This window comes from Carettochelys insculpta, chromosome 14 (assembly GCF_033958435.1).
Source record: "Carettochelys insculpta isolate YL-2023 chromosome 14, ASM3395843v1, whole genome shotgun sequence".
NCBI classification, from domain to species: Eukaryota; Metazoa; Chordata; order Testudines; family Carettochelyidae; genus Carettochelys; species Carettochelys insculpta.
In genome coordinates, this window is record NC_134150.1 from 34,296,743 (window position 1) to 34,315,538 (window position 18,796).

The 18,796-nt window shown below is 43.6% G+C and overlaps 1 protein-coding gene across 1 annotated transcript; it reads left to right on the forward strand.

Annotated features, from left to right (window-relative positions):
- The first annotated feature begins 265 nt into the window (after positions 1-265).
- Positions 266-8,923, forward strand: DYNLRB2 (dynein light chain roadblock-type 2). Its single transcript, XM_075008622.1, has 4 exons — positions 266-321; positions 869-944; positions 4,443-4,610; positions 7,314-8,923. The coding sequence occupies exons 1-4, from the start codon at positions 319-321 to the stop codon at positions 7,355-7,357; spliced, it is 291 nt and encodes a 96-aa protein (XP_074864723.1). The 5' UTR covers positions 266-318; the 3' UTR covers positions 7,358-8,923.
- The last annotated feature ends 9,873 nt before the right edge of the window (positions 8,924-18,796 follow it).

Here is an 18,796-nt window from a genome sequence, read left to right on the forward strand (position 1 = left end):
GAGGGTGTCTGCCTGTGAGCTCGGAACAACTTCAAGGTGAGATATTCCGTACAGCTCGTTTCTCTGGGGTATTACGCTTAGCCGCGACACGCGCGCCCGCACCAACCCTTCCTCGCACCCACAGAGCCGAGCCCCGACCTGGCTCCCCTACGCTGAGGGCCGGGCAGGAATTCGCGCGCGGCTCTTCTCTTCTCCGCCCCCCTGCCCCCGCAGCTCCCGCACTTCCGCTCCCAGTCGCACTTCCGGGCCTGCCCCATAGCAACCGTTGCCAGGAGGGACTCTGGATCCTGTGCCGCTGACTCCGGCGCGCCCCGGGCCATGGTAACGGGACCTTCAGCGCGCCCCGTGCCCTGCAGCTCCCGTGGGAGGGGAAGTGATTGAGCAGCCTGGGGGGGTGGGGCACAACCCTCAGCGGACAGCCCTCAGCGTGCTGGGGCGGGGGGTCCCCGAGAGACGGGGCTGCCCTGGCCGGGGAAGGAGCACAGGGAGCCACACACGCTATGGGGGGCGGGGGGGCTCCTCTGTGAGGAAAGCCGCATGGAGATGCCTTGATACGTGACCCCTCAAACCCCGACCTGTCGACCGAACGGATCCTACCAACTCCACGGCCCCAGGAGGGCCGCTGCGGTGCGATGCTGCTTACCTGGGTAAATCCTGCCAGGTGGAGTCTCCTGTTCAGGCAGGAGGCCTTTCTGCGGGGATGAATATCAAAGGATATTCCTCCCTTAGCCCGCAGTAAGGGTACAGGAGTGTGAGTAGGAGTAGGGTAGGGCTACCCAGCCTCTTACCCCCACTGACCCCCTTAAAGCTAGGACAGAGTTAGCATAACAGACTTTTACTTCCATGACGTTTTTTTTTTTTTTTTAAGGCAGAAGTAGAGGAAACGCTAAAGAGAATTCAGGCTCATAAAGGGGTTATTGGAACAATTGTTGTAAACGCAGAAGGTAAATATATTGCAGTTTATAAATCTGATATAAACTTCAGAGGGGCAGTAAATGTAAACACATAAGCCACTTCAGTATGTCCTGTGTTATTAAACATTGTAACCACTAGACATTGTTTGCAAAAATGTAGTCAGGGTAGATTAGACTCTCATAAATGTGCCCACTCCAGCCTCGTGCATGCAAACTCTTATATCCACACATCTATAAATCTCACCTTATATTTCTCATATCCTGCAATTTCTTTGATTCACCACCCTGGCTGTGTCTACACTAGCATTACACTTTTGCAAGGTATGCAAATGAGGAATTTGAAAATGCAAATGAGGTTCCAGATACATAAATCTGCATCTTATTTGCCAATTCCTTTCAAATGAAAAGAAGTCAGTGTAGATGCAGCTCTGTCAAAAGTAAACCCCATTTTTGAAAGAACCTTATTCCTAATTGTTTTGAAAGGAGAATATGCAAATGTGGTGCCAGATATGTAAAGCTGCACCTTATCTGCATGCCTCTTTTGAAAGCACAATGCTAGTGTAGACACAGCTCCTGAGAGAAACATGGCAAATTTCCAGAATTTTGAGAATTAGGAATTAAGTGGAGCAACAATTGTTAAAAGGGCAGTATATTTTATTAGTTTTGACCACTATAGGTCTATTTTACAACAATTCATAGTCTGCTAGAAATCTAAATATATGCAGTGTTGTAACTATCAGTCTTGGTCCCAGGATATTATATAGCTGAGGGAGTACAGACCCACTGACATAGCAGGGTCAAAGGAGGGTGGAAGAAAAAAAGTGGGGCGGGTCATCTGTCATTAGTAGGAGCATCCCCCCACAATTTCCCCACCACCACCTTCTATACGAATCCTGGATTTTTATATACTCAAATCTGAAGATGTGGGTATTACAAACAAAAGCTCTTTACCTAATAAATAAATCTGTTAGTTTTTAAGATGCCAGAGGACTGCTTGTTTCTAGTGAAGCTACAGACTAACACCGGTAGCCGTCTGAGTTTAAGAATGATTTTCTTGGTGGTTGTGCTACAAATTTCCAGTTTGTCCCACAAACTGAGCATCAGTTCCTTTTAATCTAGGAAGGTTCCTAATGTGAGTTCATTTTCAGGTAATTTTTGGCCAGACGTTTCACTTTATTTAGGCCTTTAGAGGCTCACAGATTTTATCAAGGGTGCAGAGTTTGTTGGAATGGTCATTTGGTTTCAAGCCAATATCAACTTGACATTTTTATTCATTGCTGCCTTTTAAGCGATGGCTGCATTTTAAGTGGCCCTAGAAATATGAATATATGCAGTGTTGCAGCTAGCAGTCTTGGTCCCACTGGCTATGTCTACACAGGCAGCCTCTGTGAACAGATTGCACCTACACATAAAGCAGCTCAAAAGAACACACTACTCTGTTGACAGAGAGCAGCTGGACTGCCCTGCCCTCTGTTGACAGAACAGCTGACCAGGAGTCTCCAGACAGGGCTGCCCAGGGAGCCAGAAGCCTTCTCTGTTGACGGAGCTGTTTATGCAGGCACTCTGTTGATGAAACACTGTAGATAGAGGTGTTATACCTGACTGGGGAGAGGTATAACACTGCCAGCTGAACCATGACAAACTCTCGACTGAGTATTTTAAGCATGTAGACGCTCAGTGGGGTTTGTCAACAAAAGCCCAGTTTTGTCAGAGGCTATGTCTAGATTACAGGAATTTGTCAACAAGTTTTTGTTGGAATATGTCTTCCAACAAAACTTTTGTTGACAGATTGTGGCCAAACTGCCAAGCAGATTGCAAGAGCAGTCCGTTCTGTCAGAGTTCTGCCAGACTGCCCAACCACTCTATCAGCAAAACAGCCAACTAGAAGCACAGCAGACAGGGCTGCCCAGCATCCCAGAAGCCCCCTCTGTTGACAGAGGACCCCTGGAACATCCAGACCAGCTTTCTGTCAACACGAGTGTTATCCCGCTCACCATAAGGTGGCTGACAAAACTGCTGTGTTCTGTTGATTTTACTTTAAACAGAACACCTTGGGTATTTGGGCACTCCCCAGGTTATCAACAAAATACTACTTTTGTCAAGAAAACCCTCTAGTGTAGACATAGCTTCTGTGAGCATGCAGACATTCTCTTACTAATGTTCTTGAGAGAACCTGTTTTTGTCCTTATTCAATCCCTACCTCCAAATTGCTAGATTTCTATTTCTGCTAATTAATATTTCATAGATATGAGAGACAGAATACATTAGGTCATCCTTTTACATCCCCTTGCAGGGGAAGATTATTTTTGAACAGGATAATTAAGAATTAAGAGCATGTTAGGTTTAATTTCCCCAAATAATGCCTATGGTAAAGAGATTATAGTTTAAAGATATAATTCTAAGTTTTTCCAAATATTTGTCTTTAATGTTCCCTTTATTGCTTTCATCCCAATATTCTTTTATTATCACTCCTTCCTTCGTGTATTGCCCTTCAAGTGTATTTGAACGTTCTGTTCCTTCAATATTTGTTCAGTCAAATATACAATATTAGTACTTTTATTCTTTTCTCATAAATTACTCACTGCTGCCTCTTACATTTTAGACATTGCTTTCTGGATTATTTACAATGTCAAAATGTTTTGTGGCATTGGGATATGCAAAGTTCTATCCATTATTTAGGAGTTGTCCCACCCTCAGGGTGAAAGCAGAGAATATTGTCTCACTGGCTTGTATCATGAGGCATCCATAAGCAGGTCAAAACCAAGGTAGCTTTTTTGTAAGTGAAACAAAAATATTAAACCCTGGTAATTTTGAGTTTTGCAGTTACATCATGATTGTAAAGATTTGTTTTGTTATGACTGCATAGCCTATAAATATGGACATTTGACAAAAGATTACTTTTAATTAATTGAAATGGATGTTAATGTTGTCAGACTTTCAGCAGTAGGTGGGATGTGTTCATTGTCAAGCTTGCATAAGATTTTGGATCCATATGATGTGGACTATAGTCCATGATATATTGCAACTTTAACGAACTGTTCTGAAGTTGCAATGTGCTCAACAAATACAAATACACCATTTGAAGTCAGTCCCTTTGGTATTTGACAGAGACTATATATTTCCAATCCTAGTCCATCACTAAACATGTAAAATGCTTAATAAATGCAGTTGGTCAAAATGATTATTAGATGGTTATATTTAAAGTACACATAGTAGAAAACATAATCAGCGACGCTTAATGTAATCTTAAACAGATGAATCTATGAAATTGATACGTATAACAGGCCATATAGTTTAATGTATATATATCCCTAAAGAAATAAACAGACACCTGGTGAGATTTTCAAAAGATTCTAGGCAGTGATTTCAGGTTTAGGCATCCTTTTTGAATATGGCCATATGTGCATAAGTATTAAGCAATGTAACTGGTTTTCCTATAAGATATATAAAACCCAAAATCTAATTCCACTTTGTTAATAACAGACAATAAAAGACAAAGTCCAGATGTGCCCCTTTTTTTTTTTGCAGGAATTCCAATCAGAACAACCCTAGATAACTCTACAACAGTACAATATGCAGGTCTTCTTCATCAGCTCACAATGAAAGCAAGGAGCACAGTAAGGGATATTGATCCTCAGAATGATTTAACCTTTCTTCGGATCAGATCAAAGAAACATGAAATCATGGTAGCTCCAGGTAATAGAATCTCTATTCCAAAATTGTCACTGAAGTTGTGATTTTATCTTACTCCAAAGAACCACCTTTCTGAGGAGTGCCAAAATTTGACCTTTTGACCTCTATGCACAATCTGAGTGCCAGTGATACTTTAAGGTCACTAATAGTCCTAGTTACTACAGCTTCATTAATTAATAAGATGAAGAGCTTTCCCATTTAGGTGGTTGTTGGTAGCATTTGCTGGTCTGTTAATCCACTGGTGGCATAGCTTTGAACAAGCTCCTAGCTATATGGGGGAGGTGAGGCAGGGCTGAGCTCTGTCTCACATGCCGATGGGGAAAAAAACCTGCTTACATGCCACTCTCAGCACCTGTGTCAGGGATTGCTGACCCCTGCTGCAGTAGGGCACGTACCTAATTAAAACAAAAGTAGAAGAGGTAACTGCTCGCTTTTCCTGTAAATCTTTTACATTTGGATAGGATGTACACAGTTTTCCACTGCTTTCATGTACATGGACAGCTACACTAGCATCTTGACACATAGGGATTATAGTATACCAATTCCAAGGCAAGACTTAAAGACCAGATTCCAAAGAAATGTTGGGCTGGAAGGGACCTCAAGAAGTGCAGCATCTTTCAGTTAGGCTAGTGCAAATATCCCTAGAGCACTGCTGACAGGTCTTTGTCTAGCCTGTTCTTAAAACCACCAAATCTTGCTTAGAAGTCTTAGACCTTAACTACTCTTATATAGGGTTTTTTCCACTAATAACTAATCTAAATCTCCCTTGTTGCAAATTAAGCTAATTAATTATTGTCCTGCCTTCTCTGGTAGTGGACAATTATTGCTCACTGTTCCTTTTTAATAACTGCTTTTAACTGTCTTCAGATATTTTATGAGGTCTTCCTTCACTCTTTCCCCCAACCCAATACTAAACATTACCAATTTAACCTTTCCTTGCATGTCATTTTCGAAACAATTTTTTTTACTTCTCTTCCGGACTCTTCAATTTGTTCACATTTTTCCTAAACATTGACGCCTAGACTTGGACACAGTATTCCAGTGGAGGCTTCACCAGTGTTGAATACAATTGGGCTGTTACTGTCCATGTCTTACGTACAACACTTCCATTGGAGCTAGTTAGCTGCTTTTAGTATCTTTAAAAATATCCACTTCTAAAATGGAAAATGGGGCAAGGAAATGATTTTTTTTTCTCTTAAAACTATTATGGTAGGGTCTCAACATTCAAGGGTTCTGTGTTTAGAACCCTTGCAAATGTTGATTTTTTGCAAATATGCAGGGTGCCCAGAGGGAAGCGGTGGCTACTGGTGCTCTGGCCCAGGGGGAAGTGGCGACTGCTGGATGCTCACAAATAATCAAATTTATAAACATTAAGTTCATCAATTGTGAGACTCTACTGTACAAAAAAGAAATTCAGCAAACATGGCAAATGTGTTCTTTCCCCCCACCAAATAGCAAAAGAATCACTAATCATCATCCATATATTGTTTCTAAGAATTCTACGCTTCTCCTTCATAAGAGGGTGTTTTAGAATTATACAATTGATCAGAGGGTATTAGCACCATTAACATAACAATTATAATTGACAAAGTAGTAATTCAGTCAGAAAATACTTGACTAGAGCTATATAACTGGTTTTGGTTCTCTGTGCCTTAAATATTGAGTCTGGTCTGGTCTGGCTATGGTCTGAACAAGTGGGTCTGTCCCACGAAAGCTCACCTAATAAACTATTTTGCTAGTCTTTAAAGTGCTACTTGACTGCTTTTTGTTTTGATAGTGTATAGACTAGCACAGCTTCCTCTCTGTTATTAATCCATTAGGCTACATTTACACTAGAGGGTTTTGTTGACAAAACTAATGGAGCATCTACACACAAAATGCATTTTGTGGGCAGTCTGGTGGCAAAACTCAGCAGTTTCACCAACAGCAATCTGGCTCTGCACAATGAGGAATAACACCTTTGTTGACAGTTTGACAAAAAAGCCTTGTAGATGCTCTGGGGTAGGGGGCTCTGTCAACAGACAGGGCTTCAGGTTCAGACAACCCTGTTTGCTGAGCTTCCGGTTGGCCGTTGTGTTGAGGGAGTGGCAGAGCAGTCTGTCTGCTCTATTTACAGAGCAGACTGCTCTTTCAATCTGCTTATGTGTGGATATGATCTGCCAACAGAAGTTACTGTCGGAAGAGATCAGAAGTCATTGCCGGAAGATCTCTTCTGACAGTAATGTCTGTCAACAGATTGCTGTAGTGTAGACATAGACTTAGTAGGGAGGGATGTGGCATTGGATTCACTATACTTGTGCCACCCTAATACTACTTTCACTGAGGTACTTCTTGCAACACTAGATACGGCAAGTCTATAGTTAGATTCCACCAATAGCACAGGGCAAAGTGGCAACACTGATGCCACTAATCTCACTGTTCTACTAGAAATTGTAAGTGAAGACAGTGCAGATACATTAATGCAAAACTAATATAAGCAGAGTCACGCCCTATTACTTTACATACTAGCAGTTAGTCTTGTAGTTTTGTTAACTAAAATCATTTTCATCAAGCATGTTTTAGGGCAGAAACTTTTGATTATATTTGTTAAAACAAATAAAATCTATAAAGGTAAACTACTAGTAAATATTAACATTTCTGTAATACTTCAATTTAAAATCTTATTCCTCCACAGATTTTAATTAAAATGTTCTTTTCTTTTCACAGATAAGGAGTATCTTCTGATTGTTATTCAGAACCCATGTGAATAGACTTGCCACAACAATATTTTAGAGACCATGATATGCCTGTAATTTTTAATACTAATTCTTTGATATTTAAATTCAAACATACCACTAAAGTTCTTACATAAAATATATAGCTTGTCATTGCTGAATTTTTTTCAAGCTAATAGTCTCCATTTTAGCTGTACTTAAACTTGTGCTCAAACAAAATCAATATTGTATGTGTAGATAAATACTCAGAGCAACTGTAAAACAAAATGCTTAAAAAGTTTGTTGAAGGATTTTCTGGCTAATTCTAGTAACTCAAGAATTCTCTTTATGTGGACAAGATTTACTTTTTTAAAATCAGAAGTCTTATGTACTTATAACTGTACCAAGTAAACTCAAGAATACACAGTTAGATAGACAGTTCACTTTGCCCTAATGGTATTAATATGAGTAATGCTTTCTCTGTAACATCAGCATCTTATCATTCTAAAGTATTAGTTTTACTTCACCTTATGCTATCTTGAGTGCCCTTCAGTTTCTAATGCACAAATGAATCACAACAGCTTCAGTTAAAGATTTTAAAAGTAATGCTGAAAAGAGGTTCAGATTAACTAAATGGCCTTTCCACTATGGAAAATGCAAAACTGTTACTATATTGTTCACTGGCAATGCCAGATAATACCTTTAAGTAAGCTGATCCAAACTCCTGATAAAACAGTCAGCACATGCTGAATCTGAAGGCAGACACATCTGAGTACAGTGAGCCATTTCTTCCAGTATATTTTTAACATTGCTACAGGTCTTGCAGCTCTCTTCAAAACTGACAGCCTGTAGAACATTGTTTTAAACCAATTACATTGCATGTAGACATTCATGTTACTAATGATACTACAGTATTAATCTTAAACTTTTCCAGCATTAGCAAGGATAGTTTTATGCAGATATTTCACCATGCAATGACCAGGTGTGGGAACAACTTGATATAATCCATGAACTAAATAGAAGTGGTAGGAAACCTGGCTAAAGCAACTAAGGGAACAAGTGAATCCGGGTGCTTGGTAATAATAGATTATTGATGGTATGCCACAATATCTGCTTGCTGGATGACAGTTGGAAATTTGAATGGCTGCCATGAAAAGGACCATTACCTGGAAATAATACAAGTCAATATATGTATGTGCTGAAGTAAAATAAAGTAGAGTGTACATTTGAGCATTCTTAATGTATTCTGTAATGTACAGGAAAATGCTCCCTACTTCCTATGGTCCCTCATCTAAAATATTAGTTCTAAAGGATTAAAAATTACATCTGTTCATTACTGAATGTTGGTAAACATGGTCATACTCTACCAAAATGTTAATGCTTTTTAACAGCAATTAGTCATCATCAAATGTTAACTTAATAAAATATGTTTTGTAGTTTAGTGATTATCCTGTGTGATAAGTCAAAGTCTGTGTATCTTGTTTGCCTTTGAGTTACTCTTGAACTAACTACTTGAAATCAACAACTGCAGTCGTGTCAGAGGGAGAAGAGTTAGTTCTGTTCTCAGTATTTAATGTGTATTTTAGACCATTCACTTTTGCTTATTAATAAAGTAATTTGTTAACATCTAGCATATTGTTTTTACTGTATAATTCAGCAAATGCTGAAGTTAGTCTTCCCTGTGTAATTTTTTTAGTTTGTCAACATCGCAGATGGCTTCATCTCTAGCAACTTCCAGAGCCATGAAAATGTCCTTCAAGATAGACACAGCAGCATTGTAGATCAGAGAAGAGCTTTGTGCATGGCAATATTTGTTCTTCACTTTTATCCTTTTGTTTGTAAATTTCTTTTACAGACTAATGTGATATTCATGAAGCAACTAATGATCAGTTTGGTTTAGGTTCCAATTTAGCAAAGTATTTGAAAGGGTTAAGTTCATCCCTATTCAGTAACATACTTAAATTCAAAATTAAATTTAAATGCATGCTTAAGGCCAGCTGAAGTCAGAGTTAAGCCCATGTTGAAAATTAAGCGCAGACTTAAGTATTTTGTTGGAGTGGCTATCATGTACAGAAATGGCTTAAGTCATATATGCAGTTTTCAAATGTGGATATAATGACCACAAACTCACTCCCATCACAACTCATGCTAGAAGCCCTGGGAGTTATGGATGTTGATTTGTGCACAAAGTTGGATCCCTAGTAGTGGTGTAAACAGCAATAACTGCAGTGGAAAAACTGCAGACCAAGTTCTGTATTTTAGCATATACTAAAGTTTTTAACAGGGCTTCTTACAAGTAGTACGGGCAGATCAAGTATTAGCACATCCTCATTATAGAAGATATAAATATATAATGAAATAGCCTGCCATTTTAATTTAAGTGAAAATTGTGAGAGTAATAATCACAATGGAATCAGCTGTTGGTAGATTATTCTGTACAAAGGTGGGCTGTAATACAAAGAAAAGCAGAATCATGGAATGAGAAAAATTTAGACATTAAAGTACAGTGCAAAACTATTACATAAGAATGCTCAGGTTAAGGTGAAGTTGGTGTTAGGTCTAAACTCTACCAGCCAGTTGGTAAAATCTGGATAACAGTTAACCAGGAGAAAAGGTAATTTCAGTGAGAAATCCATAGTATTGTGTAAAAGAATTTTATGGATAATTGTTGGCTGGGGGAGTAAATGAGAATGTTCAGTGTTAATCAAAATTCTGCTTTTCTCTGAGTAATAACCACTTGTGTTCCAACATTCATCTGACAAAATGATTATCAACATCACATTTGGGATTATGAAAAAAGTGACAAATTGCAACAGAAAGATGTTATCAGCTCATCCTCCCCTTTTAAATATACATTAAATATCTTGGCTTTTCCTCAATATTTATTTTTGACAAATGCATGAACTCTGAGACACCAGCTAGTGCCATTTGTCTGTCCCATTTGCAGTCAGTGCCAGCCAGTTGTTGATCTTCAGATTTTGCTTATCTGCCACCTCGCCAGATTTTAAACACTTGGTTTAATGCACAGACACAAAAAAAAAAAAGCTTTGATCAATACAGTCGCATATTTTAGTTTGTTACAAAGAAGGTTGCAGGTATGTGTAACTCAGTTGGGTGAGATAGTGTACATTAAATATTTCTACATGCATAATGTTAAGTCACATGTTTTTCAAAGGTACTTTTAGATGAACCTTTCTGAATTGAAGGTCTAATGGGAGTAAAGCATTTGTGAATCATTTCTAAAAAATTCAAACCACTTCTTACCAGTGACAAAAGGTACAGGATCTAGTTGTCATCTGATTTGTCACTGCTGCAGGTCTGTAGGAATTTACAAATAACCAACAGAATAAACAGTACATCTTTAAGATGCGTAAGGTTTTAAAGGTGCTTAATAGTGTGAAAGAGGGTACTACATACTCAGTCAAAGGTTACAAGTTCTCATATTTGCCTACAGAATTAAATGTTGCACAGATCTAGAAAATAAAAACACAAGTTTGAAATCCTCTACGTCAATATTTCAGTGAAGTGACAAAAGTTTCAGATCTCTGTTTTGTCTTGTTTTGTTTCACGAGTCTAAATCCTAGGCTACAGTTACACTAGCAAGTTTTGCCAGCAAAACCCCAGTTTTGTCAACAAAACTCTGAGCATGCACACACAAAATGGGATTTGTTGACAGTACACAGCACTTTTGCCAACAATGTTCTGCAGCAGAAAGCTGCTGTTAGCAGATTCTGTCGACAAAAAAGGTTGCGTGGACACTCTATGGGGCCTTCTCGCGACAGACAGGGCATCCACAACAACGGGCAGCCCTATCTGCTGTGCTTCTGGGCATCTGTTTTGATAAGAGAACAGCCGGGCAATCTGGCTGTTCTGTCGACAGAGGGGAGTGCTATCCCGATTTGGTTGTGTGTGGCTGCTCTCTGTCAACAGAAGTTTTGTTGGGAAATCTCTTCCAACAGTGACTTCTGTCAGAACCCTGCAGTGTAGCTATAGCCCTAGTGAAAAATGAGTTTGTGCACTGAAGATCTCTCTTTATAAGCACACAAATTAGTCAGAACTCTACAGAAAGCTTATTTTTAACATCAGTTATATATAGTGTTCTCCTATAGAACATTGTCCAGTAAATATCAGCTAATAAGGCAATCTATTTGGACAGTACCATATTCCCTGAGGAAACATTGTCTGATCATAAATACTAAAAATAATGAAGTCTAAAAAGGCCAGCTTAATAAAAATCTGAAATTGCAATCAGACATCATTACAATTACTTCAAATGTTAATGCACCTGCTTTCAACCTTACATTGCAACAGCAGCCATTCAGTTAAGGCAAGGATGAGTCCAGCCTCTGTTATGTGCTTCAGTAGCCCCAGAGACATAGCTGGACTAATCCATAGAAGGCAACAACCTATAAGAGACTGATGGCCCTTTTACTTTGTTTGGTCTACCAGGTTATTGTCTAGCGACTACTATTACATGGGCTGCAAAATAATTTTTTGAATCTCAGACAGGCATATTAGAGGAGTCAACCGTATTGCAATAATTTTTGTTCCTTTTGTCTGGGGGAAACACACAGCTGTAATGCTTACTAAAGAGCTTGACGGTCCAACAACGAGGCTCAGTTGTAACATCTTGCAATGGTTTGGGGAAAAAGGGAGAAAAAAATATTCTTGAGAGGTTGCACTGAGTGCTGTACATCTCACTTTTGAGGATTTTGAACCTAGCTTGAATCATTGCTACTTTGGATAATTACGGATATTTTTCAAAGAAAATCATCTGGCCTGATTCATCACTAACATGCACTATTCCTGTATTGTGGAATTCTTCTCAATTGACCCAGATATAAATGAGTGAAAGAATCATAGTTCAGAATTTATGTCTTGTGGCAGAAAAAATAACTCTCCTACATACAATCTTATTGCTCAGTATTCTACAACTAGATTTTAGTAGACCATACCATTCATCACTGAATATGTGCATAAAGCAACAGCCTACACACTGATCTGAGGACATATTTTTAAACATTGTGATCAGGGTTGGGCGTGCAGGAGACTAAACTTTGTAGAAAAGACCTATAAAAATGATGAAAAAAGTTGTGGGTTAAAAGTTTTATTGTAGTTTCTATTTAAAAATAAACAGTAAAGAACACTTTTAGTGTTTACATTTAAAAGTGGTGAATCCTGCACTCCTTTCTTACCACTGAGTTAATAGGAGCAGCAGAGTCTCAGCTTGTTTTGGTGCCTGTGCAGTCCATAGTTAAGCCAAACTATGAAAATGGATGCAAAACATAGAGACTACTTTCACCGCCTACATTCAAACCAGCCAGAACAACTTTTCAAGAAGTGTATGTAAAACTCCAGGAACTGGTAAAATTACTTGTGCTACTACATTCCTCATGTCAAAAGAGGAACTTACATTTGTCAGATGGCCAACCAAGGAACAGTCTTGCCAAAGACTATGTTGGACAATATCAGCAGAACTAGGAATAGAAGCCTACTGTCCAGCGCCTTCTTTGTAAAAAAGGAGGACACAGTACTCAGCCAGCTCTCCACTCCCCCCCGCCGCCCACCTGCTGAGGTGTGGATACTCAGTACTGGCAAGTACCAACATACACACGCACAGCACTACTACTGTCTGAGATAGTATTCCAGCAGCTGATCAACTAGGTCCAAGTGCCTGTCAGACAAAATTGCTTCCAGACTCTGCACTTAGACTCCAATTCAGGAAATCGCTAATATTCATGTTTAGTTTTAAACTGACTCATCCCTTTAAAATTAAAATTAGTCATGTGCTTCAAGGCTGTCATGTGCATAAGTACATTGCTAAATAAGGGCCTTACTTCTTATTGTAAAGGTTTGCAAAATTCTGTTGGAAATCTCATGACAGACCTCCATAAGTTTTCTGGGGTATGAGTGGGTCACAGTATCTATGTCGCCAGTATTGTCCAGATGATTCGAATGATAAATGTATAACGAAAAAATGTTTCTTCAAATGTATTCAGCATGTATCATGCATAGGAAAATAATTTCTGTTAGCACTGGACTGATAGCCATGGAGCTGGTGTCTTGGTAAGGAAAGAGAAGTTACTCACCGTAGTAACGGTGGTTCTTCAAGATGTGTCCCCGTGGGTGCTCCACAATAGGTGTTGGGCTCGCCCGGCGCTGCAGATAGGAAATCTTCCAGCAGTTTCTCCTGGATCGTGCATGCACCGGCGCGCACCGCTCCCCTGCGCGCCCACAGCCACGTGCACAATCCGGTCCCTGCCAGTTCCTTGACCAACTGCCTCGAATGCTCCTGAAAAACACTAGACATAGATCCGAAGCAGGGAGGATGGGCGGGTGGTGGAGCACCCATGGGGACGCATCTCAAAGAACCACCGTTACTACGGTGAGTAACTTCTCTTTCTTCATCGAGTGTCCCCGTGGGTGCTCCACAATAGGTGACTACCCAGCAGTAACCCAAGAAAGGAGGTGGGTAATCGGTTTATGTGCAGCTTGCCCCCGAAAGGACTGCTGTCGACAGATGGGTATCCTCTTGGAATACCCGATGTAGGGCATAATGCTTGGCGAAGGTGTCGTAGGATGACCAGGTCGCCGCTCTACAGATGTCTTTCAAGGCGATGCCCTTGAAGAAGGCTGTTGACGCCACCACCGCCCTGGTGGAGTGAGCCCTAGGCAGGGCCAGCAAAGGAGTCTTTCGAAGCTCGTAGCACATTTTTATACAGGACACAATGTGCTTTGAAATTCTCTGTGAAGAGAGGCCTTCCCCTTTTGACCTGGGAGCGAGAGACACTAGAAGCCTGTCCGTTTTCCGGAAGGATTTAGTTCTGTCTATGTAGAAGGCCAACGCCCTCCTCACGTCCAGGAGGTGCAGGCATGCCTCTTTGCTGGAGCTGTCAGGCTTCGGGTAAAACAAGGATAAAACTATTGGTTCGTTAAGATGGAACTCTGAAGAAACTTTTGGAACAAAGGCTGGGTGCAGCTGTAAGGTTACCGCCTCCTTTGAGAATACTGTGCAGGGCGGCGTTGCCATAACTGCTGCGAGCTCACTGACCCTGTGAGCTGACGTAATTGCAAGGAGGAAGGTTGTTTTTATCGTAAGGAGACGTAGGGGAACTGTGGCTAATGGTTCAAAAGGTGGACCCGTTAGTGTGCTGAGCACCAAGTCCAAGTTCCACGATGGTGGAAGCGGTTTCCGAGGGGGGTACAGGTTTACCAACCCCTTCGAGAACCTGGTAACTATAGGATGGGCGAATACCGTGGGCCCCTCCTCTGTATGCTGAAAGGCTGATATAGTGGCGAGGTGGACTTTTAGCGAGGATAAGGAAAGCCCACCCCTCTTGAGGTCCAATAAGTATTCTAGTATTATCGGTATAGGAACGTTAAGGAGAGCTAACTGCTTGGTGGAACACCAGGCTGTGAATCGAGTCCACTTCTGCTTGTAAGTCTTCCTGGTGGAGGTCCTTCGGCTATTTTCCAGGACTTGTTGTACTCCCTCCGTACATGTGCTTTCTAAGGAGCTGAGCCATGGATTAGCCATGCTTGTAGGCGCAGGCCCTGAGGGTGCGGGTGCACTATGGACCCCTGAGCCTGCGTGAGTAGGTCCGGAGCCACCAGTAGAGGGAGCAGTGGGTGGTCCGACATGTGCAGAAGCAAGGGAAACCATTGCTGCCAATCCCACGTTGGGACTACTAGTATCATGCGAGCTCTCTCCCTTCTGGCTTTCTGCAAGACCTTGTGGATAAGCGCTGTGGGGGGGGAACGCGTAAAGTAGGGGGCCCTTCCATGAAATCATGAATGTATCCCCCAGGGACCCCCGCCCCACTCCTGCCCTGGAGCAGTACTGGGGACACTTCTTGTTGTGCTGGGTGGCAAACAGATCGATCTGGGGAAACCCCCATGTATGAAAGATCGGTCGTAGCAGATCGGAGCGGATCTGCCACTCATGCGTGAGTGCGAAGCGCCTGCTCAGCTGATTTGCCTTCACATTGTGAGCGCCAGGCAAGTACGAGACTTTCAATGTTATGTTGTTGGCGATGCACCAGTTCCACAGTCGGACTGCTTCCGCACATAGGGCATGGGATCGGGCTCCTCCTTGTCGATTTATGTAAAACATAGTGGAGGTATTGTCTGTATTGATCCCGACTACTTTGCCATATATGTGGTCTCGAAAATGTTTGCAGGCGTTGAACACTGCTCTCAGCTCCAGTATGTTTATGTGCAGTGTCTGTTCCGCAGGGGACCATAGCCCTTGTGTCACCTTGTCGCCGATGTGCGCTCCCCATCCTACGTGGGAGGCATCGGTAGTAAGAAAAATAGAAATTTGTGGTTGGTGAAAAAGCACCCCTGCTAGCAGGTTCTTGGGGTTTACCCACCACGCCAGGGATCTGCGCACCTCTGTCGTGGGCGACACCACCCTGTGGACAGTGTGGGATGCCAGTTTGTAGACACTCGCCAGCCAATGCTGCAGGCTTCGCATGTGCAATCTGGCATTTTGTACCACAAACGTCGCTGCCGCCATGTAGCCCAGCAGCTGTAAGCACATTAGGACCGGCACCGTGGGGCTGTATGTGATGACTTGCACCAGAATACTGATGGTGCGGAAGTGGGCATTGGGTAGGTACACCCTTGCTGTGATAGAGTTTATGCATGCCCCTATGAACTCTATGTCTTGTGTGGGGTCGGTCTTTGACTTCGCGAGGTTGATGACTAGGCCCAGCGAAGAAAACGTGTCCGCTGTGACGCGGATCATGTGTAGGACCTCTGCCTTCAAGGCCCCTTTCAGTAGGCAGTCGTCCAGGTATAGGAATATAAACACCCCCTACCTGTGCAGGTAAGCTGACACCACTGCCAGGGTTTTGGTAAAGACTCTGGGGGCCGAGGAGAAGCCGAACGGAAGAACCCTGTACTGGAAGTGTTCCTTGCCGACCATGAAGTGGAGGAAGCGCCTGTGTGCTGGGTGGATCGTTATATGAAAGTAAGCATCTTGTAAGCCAAGGGCTGCAAACCAATCTCCATCGTCCAGTGCCGTGAGTATGGAGGCGACTGTAATCATCCAAAAACGTTGCTTGCGTAAGTAGCGGTTGAGGCCCCGAAGATTTAAGATGGGCCTCCAGCCTCCTGTTCTCTTCTCTGTGAGGAAGTAGCATGAATAAAAACCTTTCCCCTGGAATTGTTCCAGGACTCTTTCCACCGCCCCTATGAACATAAGGTGGTCCACCTCCTGCTTGAGCCTCGCCTCCTGGGTAGTGTCCCAGAGGTGAGGCCTGGAAGGAGGCTTCGTCGGTGGGAGCAACTGGAAGGGGATCGCGTAACCCGTGGCTATGATCTCCAGCACCCATTTGTCTGCGGCGATCTTTTGCCATTGGGAGTGAAAGAGTCTGAGGCGATGATGGAACATGAGACGAGAGTGGCATTGCGCGATGGAAGTGATAGTGCAGCCCTCAACATGCCCGTCAAACCTGTTGCCTTTGGGCCTGTCCCGAGGGTGTACAGCTTTGTTGAGAACGTCGTCTGGGAGTTCTGTACTGTTGCTGTTGTTGATGTCGCCCTTGGTCGTAGCCCCGTTGATACTGCGCACGCTGTGGTTGGTACGGGTAGCGTCTTTGCTGAGGGTAATATTTTTTCTTCCTATATAGAGGAGTATAAATACCCAGGGTTCTGAGTGTAGCTCTCGAGTCCTTACTAGAGTGGAGGACTGAGTCAGTTGAATCTGCAAACAACTTTTGCGTGTCAAAGGGAAGATCCACGATCTTCACCTGTAGGCCCTCAGGATACTCGATGTCTGGAGCCAAGATTCTCTACGCATGACCACTGTTGTAGCCGTTGAGCGTGCCGCCATATCTGCCACATCGAGGGCGATCTGAACTCCCGTTCTCGAAGCTGCATAGCCCTCTTGCACAATTTCCTTTAACACCGGCTTCTTATCTTCCGGAAGTGAATCTATGAGAGAAGTAAGCCTGGAGTAATTATCAAAATTATGGTTCGCTAGGTGTGCCGCATAATTTGCCATTCTCAGTAGCAGGGTGGAATAGGAATATACCTTCCTGCCAAACAGCTGTAGCTTCTTGGCATCTTTGTCTGATCCCCCCGATTTGTACTGAGAAGTCTTTGACCTCTGCTGGGATGACTCGACCACCAAAGAATTTGGTTGTGGGTGAGCAAAGAGCAACTCCATGCCCTTTGCCGGGACAAAGTACTTCTTATCCGCTCTCTTGTTCATAGGCGGAGCGGAGGCCGGAGTCTGCCATATGGTAGTGGCTGACTCCATAATGGCTTCATCCAGCGGGATAGCAATTTTGGATGAAGCCGGGGGTCTCAAATTTTTCAGGAGTTTGTGATTTTTCTCCTGCACTTCTGCCATTTGAATGCCTTGCGTTGAAAGCCACCCTTTTAAACAGCTCCTGGAACTGTTTGAGGTCATCCGGGGGAGCGACATCCCCGGGGGCCATGGCCTCATCTGGGGAGGATGAGGAGGAACCACTAGGATAAACCTCCCTCGAACTCTCAGGTTCCTGCAGCCGATGATACACCTGCTCGCTGGAGGACTGCGAAGGAAAGTCTTGGAGTTCTAAAATTAACTCCCCTTGAGATAACTGTGTTTCCATCCCCGATCGAGAGTGTCCACGGGGGTACTGGACGGCCGGGGGGGACCTGCCACTGGGTGTAGGCCTGAGGTGTCTGTGTCCAGCATGATAAGAACGACCATGGCAGCATGGGCACAGGTTTGGGGATGGAGACCTAGACCACTCTCGGGGTGTGTACCCCCGATGTCTGGGAGAGTGAGACCTCCGCGATGACACAGATAGCGGTGACACTGGTGTGTGGTAGTACTCCAGGGGATCCAATCCCAGAAAGGGTGAAGTTGGCCCAAGCCATGGTGACATTGGTTGGAGGAATGGAGAAGGAGGTTCTGGATAGGCTGGTGGAGACCCAGGCCTTCTGGGTGGCGTGTGTAGCACAGGGGGAGGGCTTGTTGTCAGTAGCAGCGCAGCCCTGTCCGGAGAAGGGCTGCGGTGCCGGGTTTTTGTTCTTGCCTTTCCCCTCCCCTGCGGGGCTGGCACCGCCCCCTCCCACGCCGGGGATCTCGGCCCCGCTGTCGGCGCCGCGCTCGGCCCGCTCAGCTGCAGTGCCGCGCGGCTAACACCCTCCGGTGCCTGCAGGCTCTGCGCCTGTTGGCCCTGCACCGTTGGTGCCACGGGGGTTGGTGCCGCCTGCGGCGGTGCCGCCAGTTCCAGCGCTTGCCTGGCCAACGCTCTAGGCGCCGCGCATGCCGGCTGTTTTGTAACCGGAGGCTCAGCCTCTGCCATGTGCGCTGCCACTTGCCTGAGTATGCGGCTGGGGGCTGTGTGCTCCGCCCGTCCCGCTCGCTGAAACTGCCGGCAAGGATCGAGCTGGGGAGAGTTTCCTCCGTTTCTGCACCGAGGGGGTCAAAGAAGCTGCCCTCCTCTTGTGGAACCCAGAGGGCCCTTGTGGTTGAGGCCTCTCTGGCAAGTCCGG

Bases quoted from the DNA above. Each gene is read 5' to 3' on its own strand.
- DYNLRB2 (XM_075008622.1), top strand. The intron at 945-4,442 runs GTAAATATATTG...TTTTTTTTGCAG, and splicing joins AATTGTTGTAAACGCAGAAG to GAATTCCAATCAGAACAACC. The intron at 4,611-7,313 runs GTAATAGAATCT...TTCTTTTCACAG, and splicing joins TGAAATCATGGTAGCTCCAG to ATAAGGAGTATCTTCTGATT.